The 16,357-nt window shown below is 44.6% G+C and overlaps 1 protein-coding gene across 1 annotated transcript in view; it reads right to left on the bottom strand.

Annotated features, from left to right (window-relative positions):
* Positions 1–16,357, bottom strand: part of LOC142570542 (phospholipid-transporting ATPase ABCA3-like) — a 117,509-nt gene that overhangs the window by 85,977 nt on the left and 15,175 nt on the right. Inside the window, exons 2-5 of the mRNA XM_075678914.1 lie at positions 9,645–9,935; positions 4,651–4,932; positions 3,767–3,855; positions 1,499–1,648 (exon numbers count right to left, since the gene is read on the bottom strand). Of these exons, the coding sequence (XP_075535029.1) occupies positions 1,499–1,648; positions 3,767–3,855; positions 4,651–4,932; positions 9,645–9,935 (812 nt within the window). The remainder of the gene's footprint in view (positions 1–1,498; positions 1,649–3,766; positions 3,856–4,650; positions 4,933–9,644; positions 9,936–16,357) is intronic.

The raw sequence follows: 16,357 nt of genomic DNA, 5'->3' as shown, positions 1-16,357 counted from the left end.
GGTTGCACATTCAATTCAAATGCATAATAATGGTTGCGAGCACGGCTTCGCTGTTTCAAAACTATATAGGCTAAATTGAAGTCGCGCTCCACAACATTAAGAAACTGTTTGTCTGACAGTCCAAGATGGCGGTTCCCGTCAATCGAAAGTATAATTGCTCTTTCGTGCCCATTTCTCCAATTCATTCCTGGTGGGTTCAAGCTCCTAAAGGCTGAACCACCTTCTGGATTGGCCCAAACCGTAACAAAAGAAGTAAAATTTCTTGACGAATAAAAACTAAAATTCATCGTCACGTTTTGCCGTCATAAGGCCACCACCACCGTTGTCTCGTTGCTATGGTTCTGACCCACACACTCAGTTCCCCCACACACAATTACATGATGCACACGAACTTTTTCATCCATCTGGTAGCGGTTTGCAGAACCTCAAACAGTGATGGATGGTTCGCTAACTGCAAAATATTCTGCACAACCATAATTCCAACAGTGCGAGCAATCAGAGTAATGTGTCTGTACATGCGCGCGCGCGTGTGTGTGTGTGTGTGCGTGTGCGTGTGCGTGTGTGTGTGTGTGTGTGTGTGTGTGTGTGTGTGTGTGTGTGTGTGTGTGTGTGTGTGTGTGTGTGTGTGTGTGTGTGTGTGTGTGTGTGCGTGCGTGTGCGTGTGTGTGTGTGCGTGTGCGTGTGTTTCGCGTCCACGAGCAACGATAACACCAGCACGCTTTTTTCTCGCCACATGTGAGCTCCCACGGTGTTTCTTTTTGGTCTGGGCGGTAGTATATTTGAACACGGCTTATCCTATTTTCATTCCGCTTCCGTTTTCGTTGCCCCAAATTACACCGTATGGAAAAATTTTGACAAGTGTAACTTAAATGTTTTCAAAGCATTATGATTAATGCTAGCCCGGAATATATCCGCTGTTGTGTACGTAAGGCAATCGCCAAACAAGACTCGATTGCATGTTTCTATACATCGATAAACAAGTGTCGATTGCACATTTCTAAATATTACGCTTATGAAACTAGCCAGCAAAAGTTTCCCCGACGTTTTTATAACGAGATCGACAAAAATCTTCCATTATTGAACCAACCTGTACGAGAAGGTGGGAACCCAATTGCTCCAGTTCTCCCTAGAATGTTTAGTATGCCCCATTTGTAAGCTTGCCGTAGCTGTACATGTCGTCACGCCGCGCAACATCAACAAATTGAGCCCTCCTCCCTCCTCATAGAAAACTAAACGGTAATCTATTGAGAGGTGAGACTGAGGCACCCCGGTGTAGATTTTTTGTCCGTTTGTTTATGTTGATGTGTGATGCGTGTGATGTATGTTGATATGCGTGTGTTGAAGGTAGGCGTTGCAGCTTGCAGGTGTATAGTGGAAATTTTGAGTGAGCAGTGTTACGGGATAGATGCTTACTACTACATCTTGTCGCTAGCATTAAATACCATAAAATAAACGTGTCTTAAGTTTTATGAAGAATACGTTCTTCAAGCAGTCGTACCCTAAGTCCCGACGAAGCCTCGGAGACGGCGCTGCTGATGCGAAGACAGAAGGGCACGCTATAAGAAAGAGCCAAGAATAGAAGCACCTTTTCCCGGTAGCCTCGTATGTCAAGCGGTAGTGCGGTTTGCGGAAACTGCCGTGTGTACACCTGCATTGGGAAGCAAGAAACCTCTTAACGCACAGCTACAAGTACCGTGCGATTTGTTGGCTGCTTATTACGCGATGTCCACCGGAGTTGGTTGCTACCTTAGAGGCAACTTTACTTGCGGGGAAGAAATTCTAATATTAAGCGAGCTGCTCTCAGACACCTAGAAAGGTGTCGGAAGTCTGGCATCAACTTGAGCGATTCGTGATGAGACTAATAGGACGAGATAACATTACGTTGTATTTCAAGTCAAGTATCTATCGCTCTTGCATATAACAGTATGTATAAATACGCGTTTCCTGTATAGTAGACAGCGCACGTACCTACTTAAAAGGTCATGCTTTAGAAATGGTCGCAAACATTCGGACCACTTTGTCGAGGCAACGCCTGGTACAAAATTTACCGGCGTGTCCCCATTTAGGCGACACCATGTAGCAGCGGGAACGGGATGAATTTATATATAGAGACTGGGGATCTTTTACGGCACGGCTGTGCATGGTAATGCAGTACTATTGAAACATTCGAAGTTTTTAACATCTTTAACAATGTGTGCAAAAGTTTAGCGATGAACAGAAAATATTTATTGGACTGAGCGGCCCGTATTTGCAGAACGGGTAATGAGGAACGCCGCTTTGGAGGGCTCAGGTACGATGTTGATCACCTGGGATTCTTGCGCAACAGTCACCTTGGTTTAAGTGAATGCGGTGTCATAGTTCGAATGCTTCTTTTGAGGCCAGCCAACTGAAATGTTGCTTTGGTGCATAAATTAACTCTATATGTTTAGTCTTAGTTTTTTTATGTTAACACGAATTTTTTTTAGCTCGCTTATTGCATCTTTTAAGAAGAGCAGGAAATATGTATTGTTAGACGTGCACAAAGAACATTTTAACAGAGCGCCTAAGTAACCACGAAGCGCTCATTTGGACCAATCCCGTTCAGAACAAGGTACTGCGTTTTGCGTGATCCTTTTTTATTTATTCTTTTAATTTTTTATTGCCAGAGCAGGTACATGTCATGCCGTCTTGGACAGAACTCGTTCTCCTTTTCGCGAGTCAGCAAGCTGGCGAGATTAAAGAAGAAGGCAAGGAGAAATGAAAAAATCTGTGTTACATCTTACAATTGATGACTATCTTGACGCGTTATATTAGGCAAGTTCAAACCGGCAACGACAGAAAAGCTCAGTTCGTGTAACAACGATAGAACGTGCTGAGCGACAGTTGCTTAGCCGAAAAAATAGTTTAAAGAAAGCGCGAGTGTAGCAAGCCTGATTTTGCTTTGGTATTTTCTCTTATCGTTATCCTGCTTCCTGGTAAGAATGAACAGCGTCCTGGAGAGTTTACGCAGGATGTTCCAAACACAACATCTCGCCTTCCCGATAACAAACAAGGAAGCGTTTACCTCACGCTAGGTTTCCAAATAATCAGCGCCTTGTAGCAGCCTTCCGTTTGTCATCTTTAGGAATGTACGTGGCACATGGGCAGCCGCTGAAGATGGTTGCCATGTACACCGATGGTAGGGTGTACAGACTGGTCGCATATAGTTTAAACCCAAGCGGGGATAATTTTGGGAGCTTATAGGCAACGCTCGCATACTGAGCAAATGAGCACCGCACAGACGGCCACAGTGAACACACGGCCAAGCGTCTAGCCTGTCATCTACCTCAATTCTTGTAAGGGGTAGCCCTTTCTCAGTACAGGAAAGTGATCTCGGAAGGGCTGATCCCAACGAAGCGTTGAAACATGAAGCATTCAGAAAAAAGTAATATGTGACAGGTCTGAGTAATTTGACAAGGCGTAACATTGACTGCATTCCAACGATAACATTCACGGTCTCTGCCAATGACTCGGTAAGGCCAGTGTACTTTAGAACTGAAAGACGGAATTTATTTTTAATAAGCGCGAGTAGCCGCTGGCGACCGCAAATACTTTCCTGAAGGCGTACATGGCAAATATTCGAAGAAAATATATCGCTATGAGCTCGCCATGCACAGACCACCCTTGAAGTCAACTAGTAGCGGGCGCTGAGCGAATATCTGAGTATCTATAAATAAAAGACGGGTTATTTGGACAATCCACGTTAATTTGGGATGAGTCAAATATTTGACGAGACGAAAAGACGTACCGTGTACCATTCCTTCTTGATTCGGGCATTTCGGTCCACGAGAGTAAGGTGCTGAGTATCAATCCAGACCTGTGCTTTCTGAATGAGCTCTAAAAAATAAAGAAAACATGAGATAAGGGATACGCCAGTTTTAGATTGGTTGATGAATTTGTATTTGCACAAGCACGTATGCCAATATCAACCATTCTCATTTTTAGTAACGTCGTAAAACATTCATTTCGTTTTTCACTTATTCAACGTCTCTGCTCTGGCATAACTTCGCTGCACCCAGAGCAAGATACCAGGAAGGTGACAGAAGCAGAGCAAATGAATGGCGGAAATGAGGAAATGGCGTAGTTCCTCGTGGGATTCATGCGAAACGAAGCAATAAATTGCTAAAACTATGAAACTGGCTAAAGGACGTGCTATTGGTTGTATATAGTGTGCATTGTTTATCTCGACAACCAAGTAAAAATTAACACAACCTATAGGATGGTAACGTACTGATTCATATTGCTAAATTATACTACTTTCTTGAAAAAGGATAAGATGATTATGCATTGTACCTGAAATATATGGAACAAAAACTTGGAGGTTAGCAAAGAAGCTTGGCAACGAGATAAGAACAGCGCAACGACTGATGGAATGCAAGATGTCGGGCGAGAAATTATGTCGGGGGCGAAACAGGAGGACAGCGGTTTTCATCAGAGCGAATGCCACGTAAGCGTGCAGAGCGTGCGTGTTTCATTCGTTGGCCCATTCGGCAGAACAGCCAGGCCGCCGCACCCAGGGTTACGAAATCCAGCGAGGTTGGCATAGAAAACCTTCGCTTTTAATCAATAATCTGCGACGCCTCGAGCCGCATAGACACAGAGCTACCATCAGAGATGGGGAATCCAACTTACTCTCCAGGTAAGTCGGCTCTTGGTCACCGAATTCTACGGGCTCCTTGAACCCAACCTTGGGCAAGCCACCAGCGAACATGTGTAGCGTGTAATTCAGCGACGGGAAGCCGCTGCTGCCGTTTGCGTTGATGCCGTCGGAGGGAGGACGACTGTGGAAGCTGACGCAGAGTACGTAGTCTCGCTCGTATGCCTCGCGCACCTGGCCTCTGCAGGCGGCGCGCAGCTCCTGCTCACTTCGCACGGCCCTCACAGGACTGCGCAAGTTCAGGTACTCGAAGATCTCTGCAAGCGTAGACAACGCAAATGAAGCGCTTTAAAAAAAAATTGCAAGCACAATGAAGGGGCGAGGAAGAAAAATTAATCTAGAAAACAACGCAGTGTTGAGAGTGAGCAGGCCGATAACAGAATCCTGAAGTACACGTTGCTGGGCTGGTCGGTTCATATTGCTCAGTAGACCATAAAAGAATTGTGATCGCTTAGTGCAAACAAGGAAAGACGGAAGGGGACAAGCGGAGCTCTCCCTTTGTCCTCTTTCATGGTTCGTTGCTTGCGCTAAGCGACCATAATTATTTATAGTGCTCCCCTTGTCCTCTTCCTCCTTCCTCGTTTGCGCTAAGCGATCATAATTGTTTATGGTCTACTGAATGATAATGGAGTAACAAACGCGAGCTTATTTCTAGGTGAGCATAAATTAGTGACATACGTATTCGTTGACGAGGTTCGTCTGAACGTTCCAATGTTAGGATATCCCTTATACGGATGCTCGGAGCTTGTTCACGCCGTTGGTGCTGCCACGGTGCTATAACGACTTCGACGGTGCATGCGCGGCCTGCGCGTGGAGAGTTGAGAGGTCTGCCGAGGCGCCCAGTGGGTTTGGATGCAAAATTGACGAAGTCAAGTCGACCCACCGTCGAACTCCACTTAACCAGCTGTGAAGCAAGCTGTGTGTTACTGTTACTGTGTTACTCTGCAGGAAAGCTGGGCCAGCGTTCCACCTTCCGCTGCTGGCATGAACATTGTGCGTTGGGCTGGGGAGAGTCGTGTACATGAACACGGATATGAATTTCATAGTGGAATGGACAATGCACTTATATCCGCAAATGCTGACGGTTTTTTTTTTTTTTCAAGTCCTGCACCGTGGAGATGCGCCTATAGTGTACTTTGCAATGTCGGCGACGCGGCTGGCGGTGAGAGGAACATTCAGGAGAACGTTAAATAGCCTTCATTTCCCTCTCAGTGATGCATCTTGGTGATGATGCGACGCAGCCTGATTGAGTGCCGTCACTGGGGATTCTGTTTTGAGCGTTTTAATTAATGAGAAAGAAGATGACCGTCCGAATTATTCATAACTGAAATATACCACAGCTTACTTGCGCCTTTTCTTGGCCTGTGAACTTTGATCGTTCGTACTGACTTAAGATTTTACCTTCTCCTCGTTGGAGGCCAGAAAGGCGGTAAACACTTATGACATTGTCCAGCATCTCCGTTTACGTGGTAGACACCAAGTGGCATTGTGACCAAAGGTAGTTCACAATAACCAGGGCGTTGGAGAGAACGCGCATGGCTGTTGTAATAGATGATCGAATTGTCATAAGAGTAACTAACGAGCAAACAATTTGTGCTTCCGAAGAGCGAGACGTCCTTACGTAGCTTCGCTAGTTTTGACGTATATTTGCTTAGATTCGATTGACTCAGCGAAAACGTTTTTCTAATGTATGAAGTATGCCTCGCGGGTGCGACACAAACGTTTGTCTTTAGGTCATGTATACGTTTCCTTTCTTGTGTTAATTCAACTACATGAAGCAAGCTTTTAGACACGATGCGAATTGAATGATAAAAACTCACGTGTATTTAGATTTAAATGCGCAACAAGGAATCCCAGCTGGTCAAAATTGATCAGGTGTCCCCGTTTACGGTGTGCCTCAATACAGCGGCTTTGGCACGTAGGAGCCTCGAATTTGTGTTTCATGAGCCCTAGTTCAAATGTGACCAAGGGAGCGCCTTTTTAATATAGCAAGCAATAGGTACATCCTCTAAACAACATAACAATCGCGCTTCATGTCAAAGTGCCTCCATACTAGTCACAGAGTGCCGTCTAAGGCCAGCACAACTAAACGCGGAAACAAAAAGAACGACAAAAAGGGAAGATATGGGTATCAATCCCTGTTATTCGGCTTGCCAGTATAAACAAAAAGGCGTGTTTCCTTTTGAACGCACGCATCTGAATCTACATAATGCTTGCCAACCAATGATGAGAAAAGCGCACGGCACAAAAGCGATTAAGGTTGCTTCACACTGTGCGAAAAAAAAAAAACGTTCGGAGGCGGCTCAATTTCTAGTTGACCTTTTTTTTCTTCTTGAGTGAGTTGGGGATGAGAATGAGGCGGAATCACTGCTCACGGGGCTTTATTGCGACACCCCTTTCGTGAGGGGAGTATAGGAGGAGCGTCCGAGTACTTAATTTTTTTATTCGCCATCTGCACCACATCCCAAATTTTTTATCAGCACGTGCCGACGCGAACAGCGAACATTTTCAGACTACGCTACCGTCGCGATCGGCCTACATATGCAGACGGTACGATCTCGGGGATCGACTTATATGAAAGCGGTAAGAACTCACACCCGATAAGGAAAGCTGAGTGTCTCTCGCAAAGGAAGACAGTGTCCTCAAAAAAAAAAAAGAGGGAAACGATGTAACCGCACGCGTTGCAATGCGATTTTTGCTCACGCCTTGCATTTGCCGAGGCCATTCTACGATTTCAGTTGTTCGGCTGCCCAAGGCCGCTTCCAACTCGCAAGGCATCTGTTCATTCATTCATTGTAGAAATGAATATAAAACTATAGGCGCGTTTGCATTTTGATAGATATTTAAAAAAAAGAATATGTTTATTGCCCAGCCTAAAGAAATGCTTCCGAGAACATATAGTGCGCAGCTGCTGCGAGTGACAATTAACATTGCAATTGAGATACGATGCATGTATGCCGATAGAACAACGACTAGAACGAAAAGATTACGTGAGCGTGTAAATTAATACGCGGCCCTGCAATACGTGTCCCTCGTAACCCACAGTGCGGTTCAAGAATATTGAGCCTCTCAATTTCTTTGAAATAATTGGCATGCCTATTCATTTGTCCATGTCTGCAAGAACAGTACAACGCCTCACAGGCGTTGGGGTCGTCAGAATCTTCAGAACGTGCCTGTTTCTACGTTTCATATCATGCTATACGGAACCGAGTAATGCGCAGAAACTGATGGAGAAGGAATAACCGGGACAATCCATATATCTGTAAGATGGGTGAAGCTAGTATATGGTTACGAAACTGCAATATTGAAGTGGAACAGGCGAATACAGTTTTCTTAACCTTCATGCACTTACGTGTAGTTTCAATCCTCAGTTTCAAGACACGAACGGTATAGCCAAACATGGCAATGCTTGCCCAATAATATTTACAGAAGCAGCAGTCATAGACATACCCGTCCTGCCATACAGGACGTATATAGACACAGACGTCCTGTCTTTGTGCGCGCAAAGTTTATTAAGAAGCATAGACATACAGGTTGGCGTGAGGAAATTCTGAATTTTCTCGTTCAAAAAAGAAGTCCCATGGAGAAAAGTCAGGCATGCAATGTTCTTTTGTTGGCACATACGTATGTTTTGCTTCTTACATGTTGAATTTCCGTCATTGTTCTTTTGTTACACACACATCTTGCAATTATCGCTCAGGTGTTCATTAGCTTATACTACGTAGACGGCAGTCTACAGTGTCTATAGATGGCAGTCAACTGTTGCAACTGATGGAACAAACGACCGTAATTTCGCTCAGCCTGCTGTCGCATGCTTTTTGCCAGCGTTCGCTCGTCCGGGCTTTGTCATCAATGGTCCAATCACGAACCCGAAACCCCTGTGCGAGCCATATGAATAGGTTCCAACCGGGGTTGAAATTAAGTGCACTTACTTTAGATGGTGGTGCGACAAAAAATATTCTAGGGTCGAATTCATGGAGTTTTCCCTTACTTGCTTCGGTGGGCTAGCGGCTAAGCACGAGGTCGCGGGATGAAATCCCGGTCGCGGTGGCCGCATTTTCATCTTTGCAGTATGCAAACAAATGCCCGTTAACCAAACATCGCTTGGACGTTAAATATTCCCAGGTGGTCAAAATGAATGCCGAGTCAACCACTACGTCAGGTAAAACTTCAGAAATGATTGAATTACACCAGGAGAGCTTCCTGTTTTTAAGTGCTTTAAGTTTTCAAGTGCTTTTAAGTGCTTTAAGTGCTAAGGCCACCTTCCGCATAAATATGCTCGAGAGCAAAATTTGTTGATACAAATGCGTGTGCGTGCGTGTGTATGTGTGCGCGTGCGTGCGTGCGTGCGTGCGTGCGTGCGTGTGCGTGTGCGTGTGTGTGTGTGTGTGCGTGTGTGTGTGTGTGTGTGTGTGTGTGTGTGTGTGTGTGTGTGTGTGTGTGTGTGTGTGTGTGTGTGTGTGTTTGTGTGTGTGTGTGTGTGTGTGTGTGTGTGTGTGTGTGTGTGTGTGTGTGTGTGTGTGTGTGTGTGTGTGTGTGTGTGTGTGTGTAAATAACAACAAACAGTAACTATCGTCTGCCAGTAACTTCTTCACTAGCTGATTTAGCCCTAAGACGCGAGCTGTGCCACGCCCCGGGACAATCAGATGTACATTGCCTTTTAAAGCATTCACTTTTTTCACTCACTCACTCATTCGTTTTGTTTAATAAACCTATCCCACATTCATTCATGTTTATTTCCTTTTAAGCATGTTATGTTTCCAATAAGTACAGTTTTTTTCGAACGTTGTACTTTTACATTCTCTTTTAAATGAGGGAATGAAGTTTACTTAGGGGCCCTGATCTGCGCTTCACTAGTGTCGGTCCGCCTTTGTGCGTCCCAACTCTGTCTTTGTATTGCAGTCGCTGTCGCAATGATGGCCGACTAGCCCTGTAAATATAACCTGTCCTGCTTTAAGTCGACTCCCACCTGTCCTCTTCCGGTACGACGAGAGCAGATCCTCGGCGTACGCAGAGGGCGGTTCGTAAACGACAGCCACCGGCCACTCGTTAGGGAAGGCGAACCGCGCAGGGAACAGTCTTGCAGTCGTGAAGTTGCCAAGTTCGGAGGGCCTCGGTGCTATGCGGCCCACTTGGGTGAAGCAAGCTACGGTGGCCAGTAGCTCAACGATGGAGGCACACCAGTGCCTGCGGAGCATCTGAATAGCCACACGATGCCATAGGACGAGCCGCGCCTGGACCAGGAAACGCTGCATGGTCTCTGCATTAAACGAAGTGTTTTCAGGCGTGATTTCAATTGCTAAACAAATTCGTCGCCCTTAGGGAGAAGTTACGCTCAATCCTCACAGCCTTCCCTGCGCTTTCCGCAAGCGTGCGAACAGTCGCAAAACATACTGCATATGTCACACACAGGTGCACCAATTTTGGTGTACATTGAGTGAATACTTGTCGCAGACACGTGGAAGCAATTCGGTTTGCATTGTGTACGCAGGGCGCAATGTAAACCGAAATTTGTGCGTCTGTGTGCGAAGTACAGAGTAAGTTTTCCACCCATCCCCACACATGTGGAAGGCGTGCGGTAGGCCGTGATGATTGAGCGTAAGTTGATCTTTAAAGTAATAGATAGCTTTAGATTAGTAGAGGAAGGCAGCTTGCCTATCCTAGAAGAAAAGAAGTCTGCTTAGGTTTTGCTGGCACGCATGCGACTTGTGTACGCAAAAGAAACGCAAGCCTTTTGCGTTCCCTGATGTGAAACTACTGAATAATACTGTAAGAAATTTTCGTGATTGATTGATTGATTGATTGATTGATTGATTGATTGATTGATTGATTGGATTGATTGATTGATTGATTGATTGATTGATATTCAAGTGCATAGTCTTATTTACAGCTATTGCGCGAGTGGGTACAAATGTAATGCACTGGAAAAGAAAAATGCGGCAGTACAGTCAACCTAAACACATTATTGGGCTGCTCACAACATCATTGCAGTTCCTTAAAAAATTGCACAGTGCCTCTGGCAGACCGATTGGGCATTGCCTTCTAACGTTCCTCAACTCCCAGAAAAAAACAACTATGTTTCAAGCTGTTAATGCATGCAAGGAAGGGAATAAGAGTGAGGCTACGGTATAGCCTTGATTAAAAAACACTGACAAACGCGAAGCGAGCAAGAGCAGATGTAAAAGTTCGTCAATAATGGATTGAAATAGTTTTATACATACAACGCGCAGCATAGTGGGTCGAATACAAAGATGTCTGAGTTGACGAAGATAAGAAATCCTGATCTTGACGATGACAAAAGAAACAACCCGCTTTCCTCTGTTCATATTCAATTTTGTGGACGCTACAACACATATTCTTTTTTGGCGCACGAAACAAGGTAAAAATATGGCGAATAAGTGATTTATGCATTGAGATTGAGTGTTGCAATAAAGTTCAATGTAAGTAACAAAATTCTTAATGCATTTTTTTTCATAATGCCGAGAGTTTTGCGTCTTGCGTGTGGAGATAACCACTAGGTAATTGTATTCAAATGTTGGGTGCAATACCACGTTTTTCAGCGTGTACTGACAATGCAAATGAAAATGGCTGTCCGTGAACGATATTGCAACACCTTTTATGGGAGGTTATTATGCATCTGCCAATCCCTGCACAAGGCGCAGAATAACAAGCTGAAAGTTGGTTATAACGCAGCGCGCTGAGAATCAACATCGAGAAATGCTTTGATCTCCAAGATGAAATGACATCGCGAGGTGTTCTTGGTTGCGTGCGACAACCAATTGAAGACGCTTGATTGGTTGAAGTGGCTAGCGCGTCGGTGGGGGAATCCCTGCACAAGGCGCAGAATAACAAGCTGAAAGTTGGTTATAACGCAGCGCGCTGAGAATCAACATCGAGAAATGCTTTGATCTCCAAGATGAAATGACATCGCGAGGTGTTCTTGGTTGCGTGCGACAACCAATTGAAGACGCTTGATTGGTTGAAGTGGCTAGCGCGTCGGTGGGCAAGAAAGCTGCTACGAATAACGTAGCCGTGTAGAAATTGGGCATAGTCGATGGAATGCGGCTTTCTCCCAGGACAAAAAGAAAGAGAAATCCGTTTGAGAGTGAAGTAGGTTCACTTAGGATAAAGGACTACGCATCCCAAATCAGGAACATATCAAATGCAGTCTCTTCGTAAGAAGTCCCGCTTTAAGCGTTGCCGAATCGCGGCACTTACCATAGTTTTATGCCTTGCGATGTTTACACGCTGCACCCGCAGCAGTAACGTCAGCGTCGCGAGGGCATTTATGCATACATAAACAGTTGTCATGCCTCAGTTGTATCAGAGTAGACACTCATGCCAGGTTTTATCGATCCCTTTGAGCTCCCAGTGCGTTCGGTCGCGCTATCAATGATGCATCAAAAGCCTGTAATGCAAACTGAGAAGCCAGTGCGGCTCTGCTTCCATCTGCATAGGCGCCGCACTAGAAGGCGCCATTTAGAGCTTGGCGTAAGAGCTCGGTCCCCATGAAAAGCTACGGCAAGTTTCTTATTGATGGCAGATGGTCCCTTCTCGTGAATAACTCTTGTAACTTCAGCAAATCCTGGTCAAGAAAAGTGTGCTTTGTGCATCAGAGGTTAACAAACATTTACTTTGCTAAGCAAGCAGTGGAGAGATCTACGTACCTTTTAGTGGGCAAGCGAGTTTCCACAAGATTTTTACCAGAAAAAGGCTCTTACGATCAGTAGCTTGCTTTATACATCAAGAAGGCATGGCTGATATTCACATATAATTCCCAAGCCAGGATCCCATTCAAAGCAAGCATGAATGTGACGAAAAAGAACTAGTTCCATGACGTCTAAATACACACCAAGGCGGCAGGAAACTGAATCGTAGCGGAAATGAACTTCGGAGAAAATTGATCACTCTCACGTCGTCTCACTTGTGTATTCTTTGATTTGAAGACACGAAGCAACGAAAGGTAGGTGGCGTTCCATTTCTGCCTATGAGAATTTATGTTGCTTACGAGAAATATTTCGCCTATATTCAGTACTAAAAAAGCATACGGATGTTATCATGCAAAAGATAGCATTGCCATGACAAATTGAAAAAACTGTGTTTTGAACTCTTATTGTGCCGCTCTTTCAAGAGAATCATGCAATGCGTTTTTCGCCCGCTGAAATGACTTGTCAAAAATTTCTTGACTTGTAACTAAATAAAGCAGCATGCAGAAATGCTCTTCTCTGGGTCATACGTGATAAAAAATGTGTGTAATGCGATAGTTCTTCAAGCGTCATTCAATGCCTAAAACAATCTGATCGCCTGTTACCTGTTTAGGCTCAGTAGGCTGCAAGCAGCACATGAGTATGCGAACACATGCATTCTTACATTAATGTTGTTTTTAGGTAAAACGAGTCACGATATGACACAGGTTGTGCGCGCACTCACGTCAAAGCCGGTGTCGTTGCTTGAGTGCTGGGGCCACTGTTGTTGTTGGCTTAGTGGCATATATTCATGCTGATAATAATAATGATGATGATGGCAAAGCCAGTAGGCTAGTACCCACTAAGGGGAATTCGCTAAAAATTATACGTGACGTTCACTATTTTCTTTGCTAGGTTTACCATGAACTAACGTAACTCATGTGATAGACGGAAGAAAGGAAAGGAAAGATAGCATGGTATTGAGTGTCATATTAGCTTCGATAACTTTCTTCTTGAATGAAAAATGACAAAAAAATCTGTTAACAAACAAAATAAGCAAACCAAAAAAGAGTAAGCATCCAATAAAAGTTCCACTGATCCAACTTTGTATTCCATATTTTCTTCAGTTGTTCGTTATTTATTTTTTAATATTATTTATTATTATTTATTTATTATTACTATTACTCATTGAACAATTACATTTTCACCAGTGCCACTCGCTTCTTTAACAATGGGGTTGGGGATGGACATTGCGCCTACCCATCATAATATGATGTGATGATCACCATCAAGTTTGGCACTTGTTGCTATGACATCTAAACATTGTCCATGCCCACAAGGGCGACTCGCCGCACATTAGTAGATGAAAACTAGGAGTACAATAATATTCGGTAGGATTCGGGAAGGAGTTCCTCCATCCACGTATCAACGCTCAGGGAGGGAGTATGGATGGAAACAACTTTATTTTGAATCCGGCAAATTTGACGACCCGGGCTCAGGTCTCCCATGGGGGGACTTCGAGACCTTGCCTCGTCGCCGCCTCTCGGGCTTGCTGGACAGCCCACTCTTGTGTCTTGTGTTCAAGGGCACGCCAAATCCTTGCAGTAGGATTCGCAAAATCGTTCTTATTATAAAGCAGTTACGACGACAATCTATTAATACTTGAGTGGAAATGTTCCTATTGCAGTGTGATAGAAGTTAAAGAGCAGACAAGCAAGTTCTGACCACGTAATAACAATACAAGTAGGCTACTACAAAGAAACGCCCTTACAATGCAGCTAACTTTTCTTTTATTTCGCGTAGGCGGAGCAATAATTGCAGACAAATAATGCTCGTAGTGTGATGAAGTCCAAAAGCAGAAACTACCCGAGTATAGCAAGACTGCCGAGGGCTAAGCGCAATACGAAACAAAACACGTCAAAAAACACAGAACGCTACACTGGTCAACTCAAAAGAGAAAACTGAAAGTGAACGAGTTTTCAATGCTGCTCGCCTTGCGAGCGAGCACCGTTAGCATTCGCATCTCTGCTCCCATATATATATATGGCCGAAGTACGTGTGTCGCAAGTTGTCATAAGGAAGGAATAATACATATACTCGACACTAACCACATAGCGAAACGCCGCTCGTTTATACTCGCAGACTACTCTCTGTAGCAGTCAATGGAGAGGTACAGGGGCAGAGCTTCCGCACGTGTATTACAGCGCCAGGTATCCAGGCAGTTTATGAACACGCTTTTGATTTCTTTGACGACATGCTCAAACAGCATAATTTCTTTCATGTGCCACTGTTTTAAATTTGTCAAATCTCTGAAGAGAAAAGAAGAAAGAAAAGATTTAACTTTAATGCTCACTGTTGCGTTATGTCTTTATTTGCTGTTGTCAAGAAAATTTTTACTTTCTCTCTTACTGATATCAGACTAACTCAGGTGAGAATACAGGGGAAGTACCCTGTAAGTGTTCACCTAGTGGACGTGTCCATTTTGTCTGCCACTGAAGTACTGATTGGCCGTGGCGTCTGGTTGCAGCGGTTGCACAGCCCAGCCCAGCCAATCAGAAATTCAACAGCACACCAAACGGAGACGTTCGCTAGGTGGACTCTTGCAGAATACCTCTACAGCGCTCTCGTGCAACCTTTGGCTCCGTAACTTAGCCTTCATCACCAAAAAAAGTTGTCCACGAGTGTAATCACATTGTCATTGTAACAAATGCGCGTGCACGCGCATTTGTTTACACTTACAGCACGCGCTTACAAACGCTTACCGCACGCGCATGTCTGCGCGTGCTGTAAGCAAGCACCGACAAAGACCCTTTGTGACGAACATTTGAGATGAATGTAAATGGAAAAAAAGGGCGTTACATTAGTATTATCCTCGTTTCTAAAAGTTAGTAGAGAATTTTAGAATAGCGTTTTTCGCCTTAAGTACGTCAAACGCAAGCACCTTTCTGGGACGTTCCCATAGAGTTTCTCACTATATTACCTAGAGATAAATCTGGCGCTGCTGCGGTGTGGTATGCATGGGAATGCCGGTATATTGTGACTTCTGAGTGGCATCGTTCTCGGAAAGCAAGGCAAGCACCGTTCCCTCTGTCACAGTGACTAATTTCCTACTAAAACTTCACCTAAAAAGCTGTTTCAGCTTAATTATTACATAAAAACATGTTTCGTTTAACTATGAGAACTTGTTATTTCACGTACAATTATATGATACGTAAAAAGTATCAGCGGGCCGCTAAAGTTGGAGGACAGACGACAAGATTCGTGATCGCTCTGAAACAGTTCGTCGTCTGTTGCTGCTTTTCTTCCCTTCGTCATCCATTGTAGGTGAATAAAGATGCAATTTGCGTGAATGCAAACATTTCATGAAGATTTTACTTCAGGAACGCGTTATTTGTATAGCCATATCCACGTTTTAGACGAAGCCTCTTACAACACCAGTCAACACAAGCCTCGCACACGCATATGCCGTCATTCCTATGACGGCACGGTGCCCATTAAGAAACTCCCATATACGATGGCGCCAGATTTCTCTCCAGGCGGTATAGTGAGAATCTCTATGGAAGTCCCAGTGCGCGTCCCTTCAAGACTTAACGTGCACGAACGCAAACGTAAGGAAGACGTTAAAGATGGTGCGCCGTCCGCTGCCTTGAGCCAACCGTATCCAAGCCAAAGCAATCCAATAGCAGCCATCCTCTTGCTGCTATGCAGACGAATCTCGTTTAGGTACACGGACGCCGGAATCGTCGAACGATCTCAGAAATTGGACATGCTATGCGCCCATAAGTAAACATTCAGGTGAATTTAGAAAAAGCGAAAGCTAATTTGCATAGTTCATCATCATCATCACCATCAGTATGGTTACACCCACTGCAGGGCAAAGGCCTCTCCCATACTTCTCCAACTACCCTGGTCATGTAATAATTGTGGCCGTGTGGTCCCTGCAAACTTCTTTATCTCATCCGTCCACCTAACTTTCTGCCGCCCCTGCTACGCTTCC

This window comes from Dermacentor variabilis, chromosome 2 (assembly GCF_050947875.1).
Source record: "Dermacentor variabilis isolate Ectoservices chromosome 2, ASM5094787v1, whole genome shotgun sequence".
NCBI classification, from domain to species: domain Eukaryota; kingdom Metazoa; phylum Arthropoda; class Arachnida; order Ixodida; family Ixodidae; genus Dermacentor; species Dermacentor variabilis.
This window is presented reverse-complemented; position numbering and strand designations above follow the sequence as displayed.